The sequence below is a fragment of the Pseudopipra pipra genome, chromosome 8 (genome assembly GCF_036250125.1).
Source record: "Pseudopipra pipra isolate bDixPip1 chromosome 8, bDixPip1.hap1, whole genome shotgun sequence".
NCBI classification, from domain to species: Eukaryota; Metazoa; Chordata; class Aves; order Passeriformes; family Pipridae; genus Pseudopipra; species Pseudopipra pipra.
The window spans coordinates 36431654-36451055 of NC_087556.1; the positions used below are offsets into that span (position 1 = coordinate 36431654).

The following is a 19402-nucleotide window of genomic DNA, read 5'->3' on the forward strand; positions in this document are numbered from 1 at the left end:
CTTTAATAAACTTCCTCTTTCCTCTCCAGACTTTTGGAACTGCTATTATCAGGACTCGGATATCATCATGTGTATAAATAATTAGAGGGTCATTTGAATTGAGAGAGACAGCTTTGGTGCAAGTCATCAAAATCCTTTCCCAGCTTGAAATCCCCAGTGTGCAAACAGTCTTCATAAGAGTTAAACCAACATGTCTTGAAAGTCATCTCTGACACACAGCAAATGTGCAAGATTAGTGGTTTAATACCTTGAGTAGATCTACACCTCGTTATGGTTTGCAGATAACTGCAGTCCATCCTTGTCACCTTTTTACTCCTGAGAAGTTTTATTTATTGCATAAATAATGGGTTTGGGGTTTCTTTTAGATAACCCTGACAAATCTGGGACACCTGGTGCAGGACTGTACTGATGCACGGGGGTCTACTGAATGTATTTTACTATTTCTAAGACAAAAGATTTTTTATAGTTTACTGTTACTGGGAAAACTTGCATGTCAGTTTTCTTTTAAAAATTATGTCTGGTTGTAATTATTCTGACACAGCCTCTTCCAATCATAAGACTGATTTTTTTTTCTTATATATTTTTAGGCTGTTCCTTTGATTGACTGACAATCTGGACAAGAAAGGTTGAGAATGGAAGGAAAATTGATTTTGTTTTTAATTGCATTTAATAAGGATGCTTGCTTGGAGTATTATTGAGAGTCTGTAGCAGACTGGGAGTTTAGATCCTCTCTGCTTCTAGAAGTAGAAGAACAGACTAAAGAACTAGGCCAGTTCTTAAGTCTGAAAAATAGGATGTTTCTTGAAGTAGTTCAAACAGCTACATATATTTTTTTTTTTTTAAAGTAAAACTGAGGTGAAAATACAGTGGGTTTTTTGGTCATCTTCGTGCTGAGTAAAGGAATCAAGGTTTCCATAATGCAAACTCAAAATACATTATTAGATACCCAAACTGTTATATTTGCCATGGTCAGTGATAACTGTAGGTGTCTGCTCCCCAGCAGTGAAAGGTAGGAGGTAACTTCCAAGGTGTATTTCCTATGGATCAGTTTACCTGTAAGGTATCAAAGTGTCATTAAGGACTGTTTGCAGCTTTGAGTCCAAAGCCTGCCTGTGCACAGTGACCTCCTGTTATAAAATGTTGGATATCTTGGCAGAGAGATGTGAAGGGAACTTTGAGATGAGGAGAAGGTGAACATTTAGGTTGTACTTCTGACAGGCTCCACTGGCTTCCAGGTGCAGGGCAGGCAGTTTTCTGTTCCTCAGGACAACTTAGAGATATCAGATATTCATCCCTCTTGTCTAGTGCTTACCTTCCAGTGTCCTGGGGTCTTCCTTTTCCTGAGGGGTTGGGTTATGCTGCAGAACTGACAGGCTGGTGACTTCTTTTGGGTAATAGCAGGGTGAGGATGATTCACAGGATCAGCCCACAATCAGGAACTGAAAACAGGATCTTAAAATGGGGAAGGAGCCTCTAAATAGAAGTGAACACAAAAAACAAGATGTAAACACACCCTGCACGTACATACAGAGGCTGGTGTTTGATTACAGAATGTGTTGCAGAAGTAGGTGCAGCAACAGTGTGTGTAACACTAAGCAGAAGTGTACTTTAAAATTCAGTTTGTTACATGCCAGTGAAGCAGTCAGCTTGTGGAAGTGGCTGTATTTGGTTAGTTATGTATTTGGCCATTTGCTGTGGTTACCCAGCTGGCTGATTTGTGAGAGATCACAACAGCCAGTCTACTTTTCTTACCAGTGTTTCTCTCTTTGATCCAAATTAAAGTGATTCTTACCAAAAGCATCATACCAAAATGTCTTTTGCACTTGCTTGTCCCAAAATAGAATCTGTTATTGATAGACTTTATGTGAAAGAAAAAGGACAACTTTGACTGGTATTATTTAAATAATATCAAATGGCAGATACTCAGTTATTTTTTAAATATAGTAATGGGAGAGGTGTCGGGTGTCTTTTGGTTTTTAAGAAATAGCATTGTTCACCAAATGAGCAGACTTTGCATAGGGATGAATGCTGTATTTTGGGGTCTTTGAAGTTGTCAGAGGCAATAAATACAGACTTCTTAGAGTTACTGCTAATTCTCTCATAAAAGCCTCCTCCAGAAGACTTTGAGAGTTGCAATTGTTGAATGAGGGCATTGTCTTGGTCTCTGAAGGCTTGAAGTTGGTGCCTAACCTCTCACTTGCATTAGAAGATTTCAGTAGCCCACAGTTGCTTTGATGCCATCTTTGTAGTTTGCCTGTCTTTGTCCCACCTTCTCAGTGGAGAACTGGAAATTAAACCTGCTTGTTTTAATGGGCACTTAATTGACATAGGAGAGGCAAAAGCCAGAATTAGGAATGTGCTGTTGACAGAATTGTCCTGGCTGTTTTGAATGGCCCTGTGAGGAGAGCTCATTGTGAGTAAAAATGAGGTTGGGGAGGGGGAATGGGATGGACACCCTTGAGCTTCCAGAGACTTAAGAGTTTGCTGGAGCTCATTCTGAGCTTAGGACTGTATTTAAAAGTTCAGTAATCACTCAACTCTATTATCCTCTAAATTGCAACTTGTACAAATGATTTCAAAGTCTGTTACCCTCCTTTGCAAACTGCTGTGGGTTCACTGTTTGTTCCTGTGTTTGTTTCTGCAGCTGTGTGTATAAGTGTGTATGCCAGCAGCATTCGGAGCAGATGTATAGTGACCTAATAAAAAAGATAACTAACCACTTAGAGAGAGTCTCAAAGGAGCTGCAGGTAAGAAGCTGCACAATCTAATTCTGTCTTTCCTGGGATCTGGGATTGTATCAGAACAGCATGTAGGTGGCCTCTGGAGGAGATAGCCATTAAGACTGATTTACAGTAGCTTACTAAACTGGGGACTACTTCATTCACTACTGGGCTGTCAGAATCCCAACTGCTAGATCCAGTTGTGTGGCACTGCCTTAGCCTTGGTGACCTGAGCCATGTGGAGAGCAGTGGCTAAACTTGCATACATTATATGGAATCAAGGCCTAGAGAATGGGAAATCTACAGCATAATCTGGGATGTAAATACTTCAGCCAAACATGATTTGTGCACGTGGGATCAATGTCTACCATTGCTGTGTAAGTCTGTGGAAACTATTCATGGTTCTTGTGCACCACAAAAGGAAAAAATAACATTAATTAAATATGGATTGTGAAATATAAATTAGGAATTATTGCATATGAAGTTTTGTGTTACAGTTTATTCTGCATTTTTCTTGCCTATCTCTAGATGTCAGTGGTTTACAGCAGTCCTAATGCTTGTATATCCCTGTCCTTCTCTGCATCTTATTTGTGCATCCATGATTGTTTTCATGTGTGTTCCTTGTTGCACATTCCTTTTAGGCTGGAATCTCCAGGCACTTACCTGAAATTGTTATTGCTGCAGCAGCAACACTGTTTGATTTTTCCCTACAGCTTTTGTCACTTCCAGAACAGATGTTTGAGTTCTGTACTGCCTTGCAGTGCATGAAGTAGAGATGCCAAATACAAAGGAACCCTAAACTGCAGCAGCTCCCTCAGTGGTTCTAACACATTGATAATTAATTTCTGTCAGTCAAAAGCAGTCTTACTGCTTCAGGTACTTCTGGCTAAACGTGCATTCCCATAGCACTGTGATCTCTCATGTCCTTTTGGTTTCACTCTTTTCCTCTTGTGGCTTTCCTTATAAAAAGAGAAATAACCACCCAGCATTTAATAGGCATGGTGTTGGACTGAAATATCTTGAGCTAGGTTCTTTCTTCTTTTCTCTTTTACATTCTCTTTGTTCCTTATGGAATGACAGCCTCAGTGTTCTGTAAAAATTGGTTAGAGTAGATGAACATGGTATTTAAAATAAAGCCTTTCCTTGGTTCTGCTGAGCTGGTGCAGCCTGTACGTTTTTCTTGTGAGAACTGTGATTCATTGCAGCTATACAGGTTTGGCCAGTTCTTCTCATACATCCCGTGGTAATATACTGCATTACTTTGCTGTGAATTTGGGAATACCCCACATTCTTTACTCTGTGTTAGTCCTTCATTGTTTCCTCCAGAGTTCCGGAACTGAGGCAGCTCCTTTGAAAGTTTGCTTTGGCACATGGGAGCGTTAAATGCTTCTGCCTAAAAGCAAGGCTGCCTTCTGAACATCAGCCTGGTGAAAGAATAATTGAGACAGCTGTTTAGTGCAATCTGTGCCTTGCAAAAGGCTCCCTATGTAGGTTAGACACACCTGTAGTATGACATGATACCATCTTTGAGTGTTATTGATGAGTTTTGTCTGACACGAACGTGACTCTGCTTTTGGAGGGTAAAGATCTTTTTTGAACCGCTTGAAGTAAAATTCGTGTGCCTCAGAAAACTGTTCTCTAAAGAAACTTTTAGCTGTGGGTTGTGAAATTTGCTTTTAAGAAATTGCTTTACTGCAGTGTATTTTATTGTCCTGATACTTCTTTGATCCTAATACATTTTGGTGACATTCAGTCACTCGGGATTTATGTTGAAAATGCAGTTCCAGATCTTTAGCAACAACAACAAATTACTCTGTAAATGTTGGTTGCTTGGAAGTTTCTGGTTCACGCTGGCAAACAATGAAAAACCCTATATATGTGAATTCTTTTAATGCACGATATGTGGTATTTTGCTTTCTCTGACATGAACTCATTCTACCTACCAGCAACATTTAAGTGAATTGCAGAGTTCTGTGTAGTTGGCAAGGTGTGTCTTGATGCAAGATAAGTTGGTTTTTTTTTTTTATATGCAGAGATGCAAATGTAGCCCAGTATAAGCAGGAATGCTGGTTTCTGTGAGAAACATGATTATGAATTGAACTGGCAGGCAAATGCAATGTCTTTTTCTGGACAAACCAAGCAGCTTCTTTGTGTAGAAGTGTAACAGTTTAATGGAAGTGGCTTGCAGAACATCTGCATGTAACCAGCGTGCCAGAGCAAGCCATTTCCTACAGGAATTACATATCAACAGCAAAAGCAGTAAAACTCAGGTACCAAACAATAAAAGCAGGAGCATCTCAGGGGACTAGTCAGACTTGCTCTTGTGTGGATCTTATTGGAGTTTGGCTTCTTTCTGTGGGGCATTCACTGCAGAAGCTCCCTGTATATGTATTTATTCACCACCACCCCACCCCAAACTGTGTGTGTAGCTCTCAGCTGGCCCCAGCTGGAGTCAGCAGAGTGGTGGCACTCAGGTGTCCTGGGCTGGATGTCCCAGGAACTGAACTTTGGCCCCGTGGTCACACCAGGACACTCAAACAGTGTCATCCCATGTGACTTCTGCCTTTCCAGACTGCAGGACACCCGTGTGGGGTTGCTGTGTCTTTGCCTCGTGCATTCCTGGTTTGCTCTGCAGGTTTGCACCTCAAAAAGGTCAGTTTGCAGTGGTGGCAGAGCTGATGTGAAAATGTGGATGGGCTGACGCGTTCCTGTGTCACACACTGGGTGAAAAGCAGTGAGTGGTGCTTGCTCAGTAATAGTATGTTTGGATGAGATGAATTGCTTGTCACCAGGCCATCAGCTTTTTGTATATCCTATATCCCAAGACATTTCTAGCTCCCTCATTACTATGTCTGTAAGTAAATAATCCTCTCTTCAGACTGTTAAGGAGAGACTCAGCAAGGATTGCCTTCCTTCCCTGCAGTCAGTGTCTGACCAGCTTCTCTGCTGGTCAAACATTGACTGCATGAGTTTTGCCATGTGGAGCTTTCAGTAATTGAGAATTAAATTTCCCTAATTCTTGAGTTGATTGGAATTTGGGATTTTGTCTGCTTAAAATAGAAATGTGTGGCTGCAGAAAACACAAATTAACTTGTTTCCTGTTGTCTTGGTCTGTGAAATATACAGGCAGCATACAGATGATTTTTCTAAGATACTTTACTTGGAAACATTTTATTGATAATAGACATAGTTCATTATGTCATGGTTCAAAATAATGTCAGCTGACTTTGTGGGTAAGTGCTGAGTCACTCAGATGTATGAGGTAGAGTAGATACACAGGCATATGCTTTCAAATTCAATACACCTCCCTTTAAAATTAATAAAAATGTGTTTGCATTAGGCACTAGTGTTACTGGCTTAACTTATTCTTATGTACTCTGATAAAGTCATTCAAAATCAGGTACTCTACCCATTACATACCTCTTCAGCAAAAGACACTGGAAAGTACTCAAAGCATTGGCAATCAAAATGCACTGTAGCTTTGAGCTGGCCCGTTACAAAAGTACCTTTTTTTTGTGCAAGTGCAGTGGAATATTCTCATTTTAGTTAAAATAATTTCACAAGTTCCTTTACAAAATGACCGAGAACTAAAAACCAGTTATTTGTCATGTTGCACCTTTTTTTATTTAGATAAAAGAGAAAAGGGGATCTATTGTTTTCTGTTTGTGGTGGTGGGTTTTTTTTCATTAAGAACTATATTTTTTTACATAGTTTTTTTACAATGAGCATGACTGAACTGGTGTTGGTAGATACCAGCTGGTGTTGGTAGATAATTTGCATGTCTGCTGTTTGGCCCCAGGACCTGCAGATTTAGTCTTTGTTGTGCAATGCCAGCAAGTTTTCCTGCCTGATATTAATCCTTACAACTTCTCAGCCTTCTGTCTTGTCAGCTCTCAAACCAGTCGGTGCAGTGTATGAAAATATCATCTCTCCTGCTGTTTCCTTGGCACAGTGTGCAGTGGAGTCAGGTGTTGGGAATGAGTGTTTTAGGGTGCTCAAAGAATTATTGGAAAAAGCGGGTTTAATGTCAAAGTGTGACAGAGTTCATTGGCCGTGTTCACTGCACCCACTGCTACAGGGGTAAAGCACACAGAGAAAAATCAATCAGTCTAAAGCTAAAATCAACAAAAATGATCTGTGTGCAGGCTGGGGATAGGAAAAGGGTGAGGATAAAAAGGAATAAGGGAGACTTTCCTTTTAAGTCACAACATTCAGAGTGGACCTCCTTACCAAACTTAGCCTCGGACTGGACCAACAGTTGAGGTCCAGGTATAGCAAAGGTGAGAGCTGGCTGGCTCTGAGAGGCCCCAGGCAGGAGGAGGTGCTGGTTGCAGCCCATGCTGGTCCTGGAAGCTCAAAGGGGGATTAACCACCACATCAGGTTACTGTCAAAGCCACTCCACTGCTTTGAGGACTGCCAGATCTCTGGGAACTGAGTTCCTTGGAGCATGTCACTGTCAGTTGTCATCTGTTTTCAGATACAGGTTAGCAATATCTGTGTGGACAATCTGTCCCTTCCTTGCCTTTTCCTTTCTTATTTTCTGTCTCACATTTACTCTCCTCTTGTACCCTGTGATTATATGGAGTTTTCATCCAGTGGTGAGGAGCCTGTAATTTCCTGCCCCTGCTCTTTCTGAAGCACTAATCTGATTAATACAAATTCCTTATTCCAAACTTCAGATGAGGTTCTCAGCTTCCTTACAAACAGTTGTGTAATGAAGCTGAAGTGGCTTGTCACGTTTGTGAGCTTTGTATGTAGTCAGGGTGGTAGAAAAATGCATGCAGGTAGTGCTTTGAGGGACTGGTAAAACTGAACTTTTCACTGTGGACAGTTATGTACTGGGTAACATCTCGTAGCAGTTCTTGATATTTACACTTTAATTTTACTCCAGATTATTTCATAGGTGTATTTTGCTTTCCTTCCAAGATACACTGGTGGTTATATTACCTTTATGTAGTACTATATTGTAATTAAACAGCTATGCCAGTCTGTAAAATACAGCTTTTGACAACATCATTTGTGGCTCCTTTTTGTGTAAACTTAGTAAATTGCTAATAAAGTTATGATTAGACTTTAGTCGTGTACTTATGGGAAGCCAGGTTATTTGCTCCATCCTGGTGAAGAGACCCATTCTTATTACACTGTGTGGGCTCAGTCTGACCTGGTAGCTAAATAAGAAATATAGGGAGCCTACTTCACAAGTCATGCTCATCTCAAGGAGCATAGAAGTAACACTGAAATTAGCTCTTGTCAATTTGAAATCAGTTGATTCCCTGAAATAATTTTGAAAGTTGAAGTAGTTTCTCAAAGGCTTATGTAGAAAACAAATCTGCCTCTTCTATGTTCTGCCTTTAGAGAAGATCAGAAATAGAGGTGGGGAATGGGAATTGAGAACTCACATTTCCTGGCTCTTCATACTAATTATGTAAATCATTGGTGTTTCTTAGAGTCCTTTTGGGTGATTTGTTAATATCAACAGGTCATTTTTCAAAGAGGGGGCTCAAACTGGGCATTTATCTGGTCCATAATATTTAAAAGGGAAAAAAAAACCTCCAATGTTTGTAGCTGTAGGCATTTATCCATCAGTTTTGCTGGGAGAACATTGATTAATTGTGTGTGAAAAAAGTCTTCACTGCTGTGAACCACAGCGAACTGAATCACATCAAATTTGAACTCAGATGGTAGAAACCAGAAGCGTTAGAAATTTTGTATCTTCCTGTGTGGCCATCAGAATGTTGGCTTCTGAATGAAGAAGATACAGGGGTCACCATATTGCCAGAATTGCCATTAAAAATGACATTGCTGTGAGCAAGCTAACCTGAGAAAAGCATCCTTGCCTGCAGCTTTTTGAAAAGATTTGTATTCCTGCAGCTCTAGATATCCTGGGGCTGCAAGGCCTGATACAATTACAGAAAGCTATAAGTAAATACAGCACAAATTAATATGCATTTGCTAGGTGGAAAAGCTTCTGAAGATACCTTACTACTAAACAGGGTTTGGATGGTCCTTAGATACAATGTCTTTTTGCTTGACAAACGTGTAGAATGGAAATGGAAAGAGCCTCCATCTGCTAACCTGCTGTAAGACAGTTAGGTGAGGGTATGTCATGATCCTGCACAGCTTTGAACAGGTTTGAGTGCAGGCTGGACTAGGAAGACACAGTCAGCCTTTGCAGGAGTTGTGCTTTAGTGTGATGGCTGGTTTTTGTGAAAGGTTTCAATAATCCCTGGGTCTGAGGAGGCAGACCTGGGCATCACCTATATTAAGGCAAGGTAAACAAATTTTCTCAAGGAAGAACAAAGACTAGTTTAGAAGATTCAAACCACCCACATGAATAACAGGTTAATTTGTGTAGTTGTGGCCATGCCCCCTTCCCACTGGGCAGGTGTGGCAGAGCTGCTGCAGCACATGTGCTGGCATCGTGGCAGTGAGCGTGTGCCCAGAAGAATGGGGCTGCCCATTCCACCGAGGAGTGTAAGCTTTCCTCAGTACACTGCTGGTTGTGCCAGACAAATCATAAACAGAGTAACTTTGTGTTCCTCAAGCACTGTTGTCTCTGTTTCTTTCTTGTAAGCCCTTTCTGAGCTGTGTTGAGCCAGCAGCACGTCTTCTGCTTTCATTTGCGTGTTCAGTTAAAGAACAATATTCAAACTGTTTTTCAAGCTGAAAAAAACCCCATCATTTTCATGTATACAGTTTCTTGATATGCCTAGATATTAGATTTCAAATAAGGGAAGGGTAATGTAGTATACTGGATTTCCAATGGCTTGTTTTGTTTGACTATGTCTTATCTTGCATGTCATCCTTTCTCAAATGTGTTTTCTTGTTACTTCTCATTTCTCTTGGTGCTGAGATGTCCAGTGTGATGTGTGAGGAGATTTATTATCAACTTTTAAACAGCATCATAGTTTTCTATGCCAAGAAGTAGTTGACTCACAGCCAAGCTGAAGATGATAAGCAAATGCAACTGTATCCCATTTTGAGGAACCCAACCCGACCTTCAGTGCTCCTGTGGGCAGACACACAGAGTTGTTACTGGAAAACTGTTCTTAAACCTATGAGTGGCAGATGAGAGCAAATGTAGGGGAGGATTTAAGCTGTCTCCCTGTATGGAATGTCTTAAAAAACAAACAAACTGAAACACACCAAACCCCAACAAACAGACAAAAAAAGCCCCCCAAAACCCTGAATTAACATTTTGATAGAATTGAGGAGGAAGAGTGAAGGAATGAGGGATCCTCTTCCTTCCTGGAAAACCTTAGGCTCTCAGTGTGTATTTTTTTCTTTCTTTGAACAGCTTCTGTAATAGATCCCTCAGGTAAGATAGGAGTAGATTTAAAGACTTAATAGTGTCTGGGGAGTTGTAAGAAGTAAATGTCATGCTTAATTCTGCCCCTCCCCCTGTAATTAAAACAGCTGAATGTATGTGTTCTCTTTTTCTGGACTAAGACCAGGAGTGAAAAGTGTCAGCTAAGCAGTTGGAGTTTTTTGGTTTTTTTTTTTTCTAGTTTTGGTTTGGTTTTTTTTTTGTTGTAATAGCTATAGCTGAATAAGTAAAGCTTTTAAGTGGAAGCTGTATTCTAGTGATGGCCATTTAATAAATAAAATGCAGCAACTTCTGTTTACTCATGAATTTGATGCCATGCACTGCTTTTTAGTTTATCAAATTCAAGTAGTGTATATAAAGCTAATCCAGTTACTGTATTACAAATGTTAATGTAGAGATATGATGAAGGTTCCTGTGCTCAAACAAGTGATGGGTTTCAGTGTGGCAGTTTGGAGCAGCTGCACAGTAACACCAGGATGAACAGCAGCAGATGGTTCTGTTCCCCCCCAGATCATGATAATTCAGAGATGAGCTGTGAAAATACTATTGATTTCTCTTTGACTTGGCTATTTTGGTAGTTTACAAGTCAAGCAATAGTTGAGGCGAGTTTGATTGTCAAGCTTGCTTTTTTTTTTTCCTTCCCTGTTAGTGGTTTGACTGTCGAGACTTGACATGAAGCACTATCAGGAGAATAAAACTGAAAGGGGCCATTTCACGCTGATGAAGCAGTGAACACCATCATTTCTGTTTTGCAGAGGTTAAAACCAAGGCCTGATATTTGCCTGACACTAGTGAGTGCTTCCTCTAAAGCTGTCAGGACCTTTCTTAGGGGTTTTTTTTTGTCTTTGTCTATAGAGCAGTTGTTTCCACTTGGTTGCAAGGTGATGGTGGTGGTGGTGACAGCTTCCCAGTATCCTTCCATTAAAGGACTCTGGCAGTTGTGCAGTTGTTGTCCCCTCATAAAATGTCTCTCTTACTGGGACATAGGCTTTGTGAGGTGAGCTGGCAGAGTTTTCATCTGCAGTGGAGGAAAAAGAGATGAGTCCTTAATGTCCCCTGTAAAAAAGAGTGGCAGACTAAGGGGATACATTGCCTGCAGTCTGTTCATGGGATTAAATCACACACTGCTCAGACAGCTTCTGTCTCTGTTTTTTCTCATTGTTTTTTTTTTTTGTTGTTGGTTTTTTTTTTCCTTTTAAATAAAAAGGGCAATCTACCAGTGAGAGAAGAGTGGTGCACTGTGTCAGGCTGTGGTCTCCTTTTGTCTGATGTGTCCTTTGAAGTAGAATTTTCCCTTTTCTTTAATCTTAGAAACTGTATGCCGAGTCTTTACAAATCCGAGGGTATCACCATATTTAAAGTTGAGGTTGAAAAGGAGTGAAGCAGGAATACATACTGCTTAGAAATGCAGATTTCATTGCATGTTATTTACAACAAATTATATATGTAATTATATATGAAAGGGAGTCCTTGGAGCTCATAGCTACTTTTGTACATTGTTGGCATTTTCAACTAAAATTTGTTTGGCCACCCCTGAGAACTGCATCTGCAATAAGATTAAAACCTTATGATCAAAATGAGGAATAACCATATATAACCTTTGGCAACTGCATATGGAATAATGCTCTTTGTTCCTTTGCCAGTTTTGCTTTCCTTTCTAAACTGTCTGCTCTGTATTGGTGTTTGCTGTGAAAATTACCCACGTGTTCATTAAGCATATTAAGAAGGTAGGCAAAAGAAGCTAATTTAAAGGCAAAAAAAAACTTTCATAAATTTAGAATAGAGCAAAATATCAACATAAATTTTAACTGTTCTCTTGGGGCCCCTGGTGAATGTCCATACAAAGGCTGAAAAATCTGCTATGTGAAGATAGCTGTAAGTTCTGATAGGATGGTTGAGGTGCACCTAAGCCTTGAGTGTTTTTCATGCCACAGATGCTTTGGATTTAGGAAAATCTTTGGGCTTGTTTTCTTGCAGGGTCCCAATTTCTGCTGTATTCTCTTTCTTCTTTAGGCTTTGTGAATGTCAGAGGGGAAAACAGTTTTGCTTCTGGCTAGGAAGCAGCACTTTGCCCCTGGGTGTGTTTAGGTGTGTGTGTGTCTGGGAGCAGTAGGACCCTCAGGCAGCCAAAGACCAAAGCAGTGGGTGTCTGAGAGCTCATCTGAATGCTGCAGTGCAGCTCCCCTGCCTGCCTCCAAATAAATATTGGAACACAAACAGTGGTTAATGCTTCCCATTCTTCTGCTTCCCTTCTCAATTTAATTCAGCTCGCTGCAGACCTTTTTAGCTTCCTTATCTCCTTCCTTGGGAAATAGGGTATTGTGCACAGAAAATAGCTCTCCAAAGCCTATCACGAGGTTGGCACATTCAGGTGTGGTGTAGCAAAGCTTTGCTGGGGCTCCAGGGTGATGCAGTGTGTTGGAGCACAGCAGGAGGCTTTCCTAGGCCTGAGCTGAGGAGGACTCTGCATGCACAGCTCTGTCTGAAGGTCTTGCTTCGTCATGGTCCCTCCAGCTCAATACCCTGAACACTTGCCTTGCCTTAGGTGACCCAGCAAAAATGTCAAAAGATTTTCTTTCAGATTTCCAAGTGTGGAGGGCAGTGCTCCCTGCAGCTGCAGGGTGTGCCAGCTCGGTGCAGAGCAGAGCTTAATGTCACCTTCTGTGGTGGGGGAGCAGCTGGGGAGGTTGGGGCACACACTCCTTCAGATTTGGTGAGGGGTTCTAAGCATGACAGGGAGTGCTTTCCAAACGAGGGTCTGATCTTTGATGAGTGTTTTTATTTGAATATGCTAAATGCTAGTTTGTTACAGGAACACCTATTTCCTATTGAATGGCCCTTGTGCTGGGCACTGACACAGCCCCAGGCAAGAACTGCTCACTGAGGGAAGATTGGTTGTGCTGGAGGGAGTTAGAGCAGAAACTCTGGAATGATGTGTGGCTTGCTTTGTGTGGACCTAGTGTATCAAATACTTTGGAGTTGTTGGAGTTTGCTGTGAAAGCATAGCCCATGCTGTTCCAGATCTTTCTCTTGTTCAAATTACAACCTGACTTTTACGGTTTCTTTCAGGCCAGCCCTCCAGATCTCTATATTGAAAGATTTAACATAGCTCTTGGACAGTATATGGGAGCATTGCAGAGCATTGTGCCTCTTTTCATATATATGGTAAGTTTTAGAAAATTCTTTTCAAATAAATATGTCCATACATAAGATGCTGACTGAAAGTGAGAAGAATAAAATGGAGCTATAATGATTTTTGACATGTAAAACTTATGATTCATACCTGCCTAAGAGTACTGATCAAGTTGTATGGGGAGAGGAAGGGGCAGCTGGGCTTTTTAAATGTAGAGTTTTGCAGTTCATTTCTGCCCTAACAATTCTTTCTTGGGAGTGGGAAGAGTGGTTTTTATTGTGATCAGGAAAAAAAACCATCCCAAACAATTCATTATTTATATCTTTTTGAACAGACATCATTTATTGGCTTGTTATATTTTGGCTTCTTAGTTTGGGCAGGTTATGGAGATGATTATTTCTTGCTTTTAAATAGCACAGATTCAGACAATACAGGAAGAAATGTATCTTGGAGATGTCTTTGCCATTTGATAAAGCAATTTAGAGTGTTGGATGGATGAAGACAAACTTATGTTCATAGCACTGTCAGGAATACTTGGAGAGGTTCAGAAACCATTAGTTAATGGTTAATGATTAATTGGTTAAGAGTTTTTCTGTTGATTTTTATAGTTTATGAAATCTTTTATACCTCTGAAGACGTTTATAATTTGAGGGTTTTTTTGTCAAAGTGCCAAGACTTTTATTGGTCGAGGGTTTTTCTGTGGTAATGAATAACTTAAACTTGAAATTTGTCCTCCCAGAAACTGTCCTTGCATTAGCCTCACTTAGAAATAATTTAAAAAAGATATATTTGTTGGGAAAGAAACTTTTCAAAAAAAATTTTAACTGATCTCCTACATTTCAGTGAATTTAGGTAACTTGCTACAGTCTTTCAGTGTAGTGTTGCCAAACAGATTTGTTGCATTAAAAGAGGAATTTGCCTCTCTTGAACTGGGTGACTCTAATCTGCCCTTTTATCTGGTTAATACAGAATGAAATCCAGTTGCTCCAGCATCAATTTTAAGCTAAGGGATGTGTTCCTCTGATGATTTTTTTAATTGTTCTCTTGCTTCCTGTTGTGAAATGCTGGGGAAAACTAGGAAGAGACTTTTTTCCCTATTGCATCCAGATATTTTTGGATGGTACCCACTTTGTGACCTGTGTGTGCATAACTTGTTTGTTGCAGGCTGGTGTTTTACATGACCTCATAATTTAATACCCATTTTCAGAAGGAGATAAGCTGTTCAGGTGTGTACTGTATTGAGTGCCCATTTCTGTGATGTTCTTCCATCACAGAAGTCAAAAGTTATCCTTCACAGTTAAGCCTGCAGTAGCTAATATTGAAAAAATGTTCATGACACACATAGAAACAGGTGGGTTTTATCATGACAAGGTTTTTCTATATGACCAGATGAAGTGTAATTGTCAAATAGATTTCCACATCTTTGTACAGGTGAGGAGTGGTCTGTATCCCATTGTTCATATTAAAGTTTGAGTCTTATACTTGAACATAGTAGAAATGATTAATGGGTATTAAACAGACCTGTAAAATGAATAGTTAGATAATAGTTTTCTTTTTAATTTGACATCAAAGAAGAATGAAAGTGCTCTGTCGTTTGAAAGGAAAAAACTTCTTTGAAGCATGACTAGTGCTCTGTTCAGGCTGTAAAACTGTTCCTGCAAACACTTTATCTTTTAAGTGGCTTAATTCAAGTTAGACCTGAGAGTTATCATGGAATAGTTTGGGTTGGAAGGGACCTTTAGAGGCCATCTAGTCCAACCTGCCTGCAGTGAGCAGGGACACTTTCCACTAGACCAGGTCACAAATGACCTTCAATGTCTCCAGGGGTGGGGCATCCACCACCTCTCTGAGCAACCTGTGCCTGTGTTTAACCCTCATTTAAAAAAATGTCTTCTTTCTATATGGTTTAAATTTACCCTCTTCTAGTTTAAAACCATTAGCCCTTGTCCTGCTACTACATGCCCTGCTGAACAGCCTGTCCCCATCTTTCTTACAAGCCCCTTGAATCAGAGCTGGGACGTACTGTTAGTCCCTGTTGCTGCCAAACACAATGCTGCTTTATAAGGCTAATGTCAAATTAACTTTCACTGAAATAAGTTACTAATCAGTGTTGTGCATGATGTGGACAATACCTCTAAAGAAGTCAGGATGAAAAATCTTTGTCTCTCTTAGGTTTTCCTATGGGCATTCACAAGTACTTTTATGTACAGATACTCTTGCAATCTTACATTGTAGTATCCAGTCAAGTTTTCTCTCATACAGCAGCAGCAGTTTCCTCTGTTTGGACAAAAAAATACAATTAAAAAACAATTGCAAGAGGTGAAAGCCTAATTGCTCTACAGTATAAATTACAGTTTTGCAGTTACTTTAATAGATACTTTCAATGCATTTTGAAGTGAGGAGGACTAAGTTGTTGAACTCTGCCTTTATATCAGAGGTGGCAGAGCTTTCCTTTTCTGTGATTGCTTTAATCAGGAGTTTCCAAGGCTGTTGAATTGCACTTCAGAACTTTGTTCTGAAAGGATAATTACGTTGCTGCTTTGGAAAGCTTTTAATATGCATTTAAGTAATTTAAAATCTGTGAAGCTGAAGAAAAACTAAAGCTTCTCTGTAAAACTGGAACATGCCATAGCATTTTGTGTTAGGCTTTGTGTGTTGATAGGAGCAGCAGCACTTTTTCTTTCCTTTCCTGGTATGGACCAAACCATATGTTGAATGGTGGGAGTACAGGAAAGGTGATTTCTTACCCTGGGTGTTTATGGTGACCAGGGTGTGTTCCAAAGCTTATGTTCCAGGGTGATGGCTGAGAGGGCTGATCTTGCAGCTGAGAGAGTTTTCTTCTTCCTTCTTTTGCTGGGAGTACTTTCTCCTTTCACATGGTAATAGATTTTTTTTTTTCAGTCTTATGCTCCTACAGCAGACTTTTCAGAAAAGCATGGAGACCCAAAGTACTTTGGTCCCTCCAAGATTCTGTGGGTTTAGGCTCCTTCAAAAGTTCTGGAATGTAACAGCAGATAAAGCAAATTAAGCTGGAAGTAAGCTTAGTACACAGTGCTTTATTCCTGGTGAATAACTGTTTGCTTTGTAAATGTAAATGAGGCTATTCTGGATGCTTAGAGATTGTACATATCACATTATGCTACACACATAAATGAATAAGAACCATATTTCCACTTCAATAAAAATTAAAATCAGCATTTAGATAATATATTTTTTTCTTATAGATTCTCAATTGCTCATTTTACTTAGAGCTGTAGAGGAAAATCTGTTATCTTGGTGCATTATATGAGCTTAACATTTGTGAGCAGTGTGGTTTTAGGATAGTTAAGAATTTTTTCATTGCCTCTGAAACATTATTATTCTTACTGGGTGGTGTTGCACTTTGTTGCTTATCAGCTAGAGGGCATTTTGTGTGTGTCTGTGAACACAAATATGTGTGAGTATGTATATGTGGATGAGATGATAAGCACTCTTATATACGGGTTTTTCTCCTTTCAAGTATTTATTGATCTCCTCTTAGTAATATTAACTCAGTTATATCTTTTAAGATTTGCCAGATTGCTTTGTGGTACAGTGTAGAATTATTTTGTAGAATAAGTGTTCGTGTCATACCTGGCTTTCTCAGTTGTTGGTATCTGCTTCCCTTTTGATTGTCAGTTAGACCTTTAGGTGACTTGAGACATTTTTCAAGAAATACTGGTACAGCCTAGGTAGTGGCATGTTATACAGAAAACCTTCCTGTTTTTCCACTAACAAGAATGGGGAAGGTGACAGCTCTCCTGCCATCTCCTTTCAGCAGCGTGGACTGGAAATGGAGCACTTATGTTAGATGATTTTTTCACTGACTATTTAAACTCACACAAGTGTACCATCTTTTTGGAAAGGTGTTTCAAAGTGAGCAAATGTGAAGAGTATTTTACATTTCTTCTGTGTGTAAGTACTGTCTTGTAGCTGCTGGCTTACCTTTTTTTTTTTTTAATTATTTTTATGTTGCTTTTCCAGTAGCGAAACTTAAAAGTATAGGCTTTCCAACTCATGAACCAAAGGAAGCATCAGAGTTTGCACCTGTTGTTGCCAGCTTCTTTTAATGTCCAGAGGTCTTGAGACTGGGAAGGGACTAGAGTAAGTTATATCCTTAGCTGGGTGCATCTCACCTGCCAGCTCATCAGAGTGAGCAGTTTGACACAGTGTGTGACACTCCTGTGTGTTGCACCAGTGGGTTCATGGTGTTTTCTGGTCAGGAACCTCGAGGTGAAAATGGTTTAGGAAAATAGTCTGGTGAAAGACTGGAGTAGGGTGTGTATCTCAATACTTCCTGGGAGCCATGGATCTCTAGTTGCTGTGGATCACCACTGACCAAAACCACCATGAGTGAAGTCAGTCTGTTCCTTATGAAACAGGTTATTGTGTCTGCAGAGCCTTTCCCTCAACCTCTGTTCAAAGAACAGGCCCAGGTGAGGGGGAAACAACTGAGTAATAAAATAGCCCTTGATAAAACCTCTACAAGTAAGGATGGTGTCAAGGGGGGAACCAACAGCAGGAAGTTTGCTAAATTAAAAAAAAGATATCTTCCTAAGGTGGTTGTCCATCACTGCAACAAACCTAAACTGCAGCAGGGACGTGGATTCAGCCCTCACATGGCCTTTGTTTCTGACAGGTTCAGTTTTTATTACACATGAGTAATTGCTGCTGAATGCTTGCCTTGAACATTTAAGTGGTTTCTGCATGGACAGTGTTATAGTGTGTTTATATTTTTGCTAATGGCCAAGAGAATGAGTTTTACAGGGAAATGTAAAGATTGCTCTAATAGTGTTCTGAGAGTTTGTTCCAATTTTGTTAAATGCATCAGGAGAACAGCTTGATTTAAAATCTGAAAAAACCTTTCTCCCTTAAGATAGCCCTTCCTCTAGTAAATCTGTCAGATAAGTGTTCGTGCAAGTTATTTTTGAGTTCATTTTCTATTAGGTAATCTGTTTAACTCTTACACAAGTTGTCCAGTTGAATTCAGCTGTTCTACTTCAAAGTTAGCATTTTAATAAGAGGAGACTTGGAGCAATTATTTTTTTTCCAGCATTTAAAACACACCTATCAATAAAATACAGCAAGAAATCTTACTATTAACTGCAGACTGGGAACTGAGGAGTAATACTAAATAGTACATTAGGTATAGGGACTCTGAAGGAACTCATTAATAGAATTTTCTTTGATTTTTTTTTTCTTCAAAGAGGTAAATGTATTATTAATGCTGAGTAGGTCAAGATAATGGAATCCTAAAAATTCTAATGTAGTTCAGTTTTGCATGGATTTGTATATATCACTTATTTCCACAGTTGATTAGTTCTGAGTAGCTATCCTTTGAGATTGTTGATGAACCATTGAAGTGGATAGTTGTCCTGATGATTTATTATTGTAACCTACCTATTTGAATGGCTTAATCACTTTTAGACATTGGAAAAAATAACCAAGTCATCATTTTACAGGTGAATTATTCTACACCTTTAAAATTCCAAACCGTTTTTGTTCAGGGAAAAGAATAAGTTTGCTTTATTTGCTATTGTGAGAAAGAAAGTTGAAAACTTCTGTCTTATTTTCCAGAATAAATTTTACATAGAAACCAAGCTTAACAGAGACTTAAAAGATGACCTTATAAAGCTGTTTACGGAACACGTTGCAGAAAAGCACATTTACAACCTAATGCGTAAGTAAACCTGTTGATTTTCTTACAATGGGAGTGTGGAAAGCCACAGTGCTTTCAGATTTTGCAGAAATCCACAACAAACAGGGAAAAATTGCAAATGAATACGAATTCCTCTAAGGCATAAGGAAATGTGGCACACTTCAACCTTTTTTTGTTTGTTTGTTTGTTTGTTTGTTTTTGTTTTTTCAAAGATGTGACTTTCTACAAAGTAATGGTTGTCCTGAGATGTGGGGGAACCAATATTTATTTTCCCATATGACTTGTGATTGTGACATAATGCAGGCTTTATTGTTCTGTTGCTTCTGCTGCTACTCTTTAATTTCATTATCAAAATCTTGACAGGTATCAGTAGGAACGTGGTGTGGCCAAAGAACTGTGATCCTGCTGTGTTGTCATGATGTACCCGAGTCCTCCCTGCCAGTTAGAATAGAATCATAGAATCCCAGAATCAGCTGGGTTGGAAGGGACCTCCGAGATCATCAAGTCCAACCCTTGATCCAACCCCGCTGTGGTTCCCAGCCCA

At 39.7% G+C, this 19402-nt stretch overlaps 1 protein-coding gene across 3 annotated transcripts in view; it reads left to right on the forward strand.

Annotated features, from left to right (window-relative positions):
- CACUL1 (CDK2 associated cullin domain 1) overlaps nt 1–19402 on the forward strand; it is a 47454-nt gene that overhangs the window by 6905 nt on the left and 21147 nt on the right. For 2 of the 3 annotated variants that reach the window (XR_010432408.1, XM_064663670.1), the window contains exons 3-5: nt 2645–2747; nt 13118–13213; nt 18777–18879. Coding sequence is in view for 2 of the 3 variants with exons in the window: in XM_064663670.1 (XP_064519740.1) it covers nt 2645–2747; nt 13118–13213; nt 18777–18879 (302 nt within the window). In the remaining variant the exon portion in view is untranslated. The remainder of the gene's footprint in view (nt 1–2644; nt 2748–13117; nt 13214–18776; nt 18880–19402) is intronic. The other variant, XM_064663671.1, reaches the window with a different exon arrangement.